Genomic DNA, 2,330 nt, shown 5'->3' on the forward strand with positions numbered 1-2,330 from the left:
TTCACTGCTGTTCTATTCATTCATTGACATATCACAGTAATACATTGTACAATATGATCTTGGGAACCGTATGTGGATTGCAGTACAGAAAAGCACCAACCTATCATAAACGACATTGAATCATAAATCAATCACATCCAGGCATGCAAAATTCCACGTTCCTACTATGCGAATGGTTCCTGTTTCTTGTGAGTGTTGAAGCCCCACGCCTAGGTCGAGTGATGATGCTCGACCTGGTCTTCCGGCACCGTGACATTACACGATGACTCCTGTCTGTTGGCACCGACGTTATCGAACGGGCTGACTTCAGTCCCCTGGTAATCCATCATAATCTGTAGCCACGGGGGTACTAGCAACTCGAGGTTTCGCACAGGGGCAGGGGCAGATGGTTGTTGATGCAAGCTGTGGCGGTGGAAGTCCGTCTTGGACAATGCTGCGGAAACAGGCGCCAATGGATCCCAGGGAGGCATTAGCATTGGAGACTTAGTCGGGAGCGCCAGGCTGGCTTCCTCGACATGCTGCACATGAGGGAATCTCGGAAAGCTCGGTGGCGCAGTTTCTAGTATAGAAGAGAGCCCGAGTGCATCGGACGAGGGTATAGGGTCCGGTGCATCAAAAGAGGGACCTGGAGGGTACAGCTCTTTTGAGTGGTATGCCCAGAAGGGCATAACGCCGCTTGTGCTCGGCTGCTGAGGCTGTTCAGCCTCGCCTCCAAAGGGCCACCCTGCCGCCTGCGATGCAGGAATAGACGGATGTAAGGAACCGTCGGTCTCGGAACCGATCAGGGGCCAGGTCCAACCCCAGAAAGATGCGGGCAATGTCTCCCACGAGCGTGGTTCCATAGCCCACGGCATCCAGTGCCATGGATCTGCCGTAGGATCCCCCATCGAATTGTCTGCGGGCATATACGAATCCGGGAGCGCGATTGCGCTAGATGAGGGCGCCCAGCCTACATTATCGCCAATGTCGAATGGGAGAGTGCTGTTACCATCATCTCTGATCTCATTCCCTTCCCCACGAGCAGTAACGTCTGCAGGGCACGTAATGGATGAGCCACGTTCAGCACCACCGTCTTTTGGGATGGCGACATCTGAAGCGCGGCCCATATCGGACACGCTCCATCGGTATTCCTCCATGGATGCGCTGGCGTGAGCCTCATACGTTCTTAAGGTTTCACTAGAAGGCTGGCCTGGATAAACACTGCTGACTGGCGACTTCTCTGTGCGTGGTTCGGTAGACATCATAGTACGATGGTCCACACTCTGTCGATCCGACTGAGGAACGCAAGTACTTCCGCTTCTCTGGCACGCTTCGCAGGGCCAGATGCGAGAACACTAATAGCCCGTTATGTTAGTCAAACGCGCTGTCGACCAACAGTTTACCATGAGTCCCAGTTCCCTGTGACTTCGCGCACCTTGATTTTCCGACAAAAACATCTCTCACAAGCTCGGTGCGTCTGGCCCTGTTATCTCATCATCAGCTAATTCTCACTCAGCAGACGGTGTCAGTTACACTGCATATTGAGCAGAGTGGAACATGAATATACCTTAGTAGGAAATGTGTTCAAGTAATATCGAAACGGCCGAACATAGGGAACGCAGTCGGTTCCGGTTTCATGGCACCTTTCACAGGGCCAGATGCGAGAACACTAATACGCAGTGTTAGTCTAAGACCCTGTCAACCGACATTCCATCATGGTATCAATTCTTGGATTTTGCGCACGTTTATCTTCAAACGATGACACCTCCCACAGGAATGGTCTAAGAAGCGCTGCTATCCGTTCGTCAGCTAATGCTCGATCAGCAGGCAGTGGCTGTTGTAATGTAGTAGAGAGAGTTAATTATGAAAGTACCTCAGTAGGCACGTTTAAAGACGTTCGGTGCTCCACGACAGGCTCAGTGGCACTGGTGTCCTCGTGCTGCTGACGGACCGGGGCCGCAACCGATACAAAGGCTTCCACTGCGGTCGCAGCTGCAGTCGTAACTGCACCAAGCCGTTCGCTGTTCCCCAATGCGTCTTTTGGCACCTGTGTATATAGATTTTCCGGCGGAGGCCGTGACCGCTGCTCGTCCATGAGTGAAAAATAGCTTGGTAGATCAGTGCACAGATGTAAAAAACGTTATGGCTCGTGAGAAGACTAGCACACCCCCCGAAGACCCTGGTCTGGGATTTTCTGTGTTCGCAATGAGTGGCCTGTCACCCACTTTATATAGCCCTGGTCTGAGGACAGACTCAAATCACGCAGCAGCGATATAGTATGATAGAATCACGCATGGAGAATGCTAGGCATGCCAATACACCCTCATCCTGAGTTAGGTGCAGATCTTGTT

General features: G+C 52.1%; 1 protein-coding gene across 1 annotated transcript; it reads right to left on the minus strand.

The window, feature by feature from the left end:
* Positions 1 to 209: 209 nt before the first annotated feature.
* BDQ94DRAFT_176652 (uncharacterized protein) lies at positions 210 to 2,074 on the minus strand (the record flags this gene model as incomplete). Its single annotated transcript, XM_026772736.1, has 2 exons — positions 210 to 1,334; positions 1,853 to 2,074. The coding sequence occupies 2 exons, from the start codon at positions 2,072 to 2,074 to the stop codon at positions 210 to 212; spliced, it is 1,347 nt and encodes a 448-aa protein (XP_026619148.1).
* Positions 2,075 to 2,330: the final 256 nt, after the last annotated feature.

Source organism: Aspergillus welwitschiae (genome assembly GCF_003344945.1).
Source record: "Aspergillus welwitschiae strain CBS 139.54b unplaced genomic scaffold BDQ94scaffold_265, whole genome shotgun sequence".
NCBI classification, from domain to species: Eukaryota; Fungi; Ascomycota; class Eurotiomycetes; order Eurotiales; family Aspergillaceae; genus Aspergillus; species Aspergillus welwitschiae.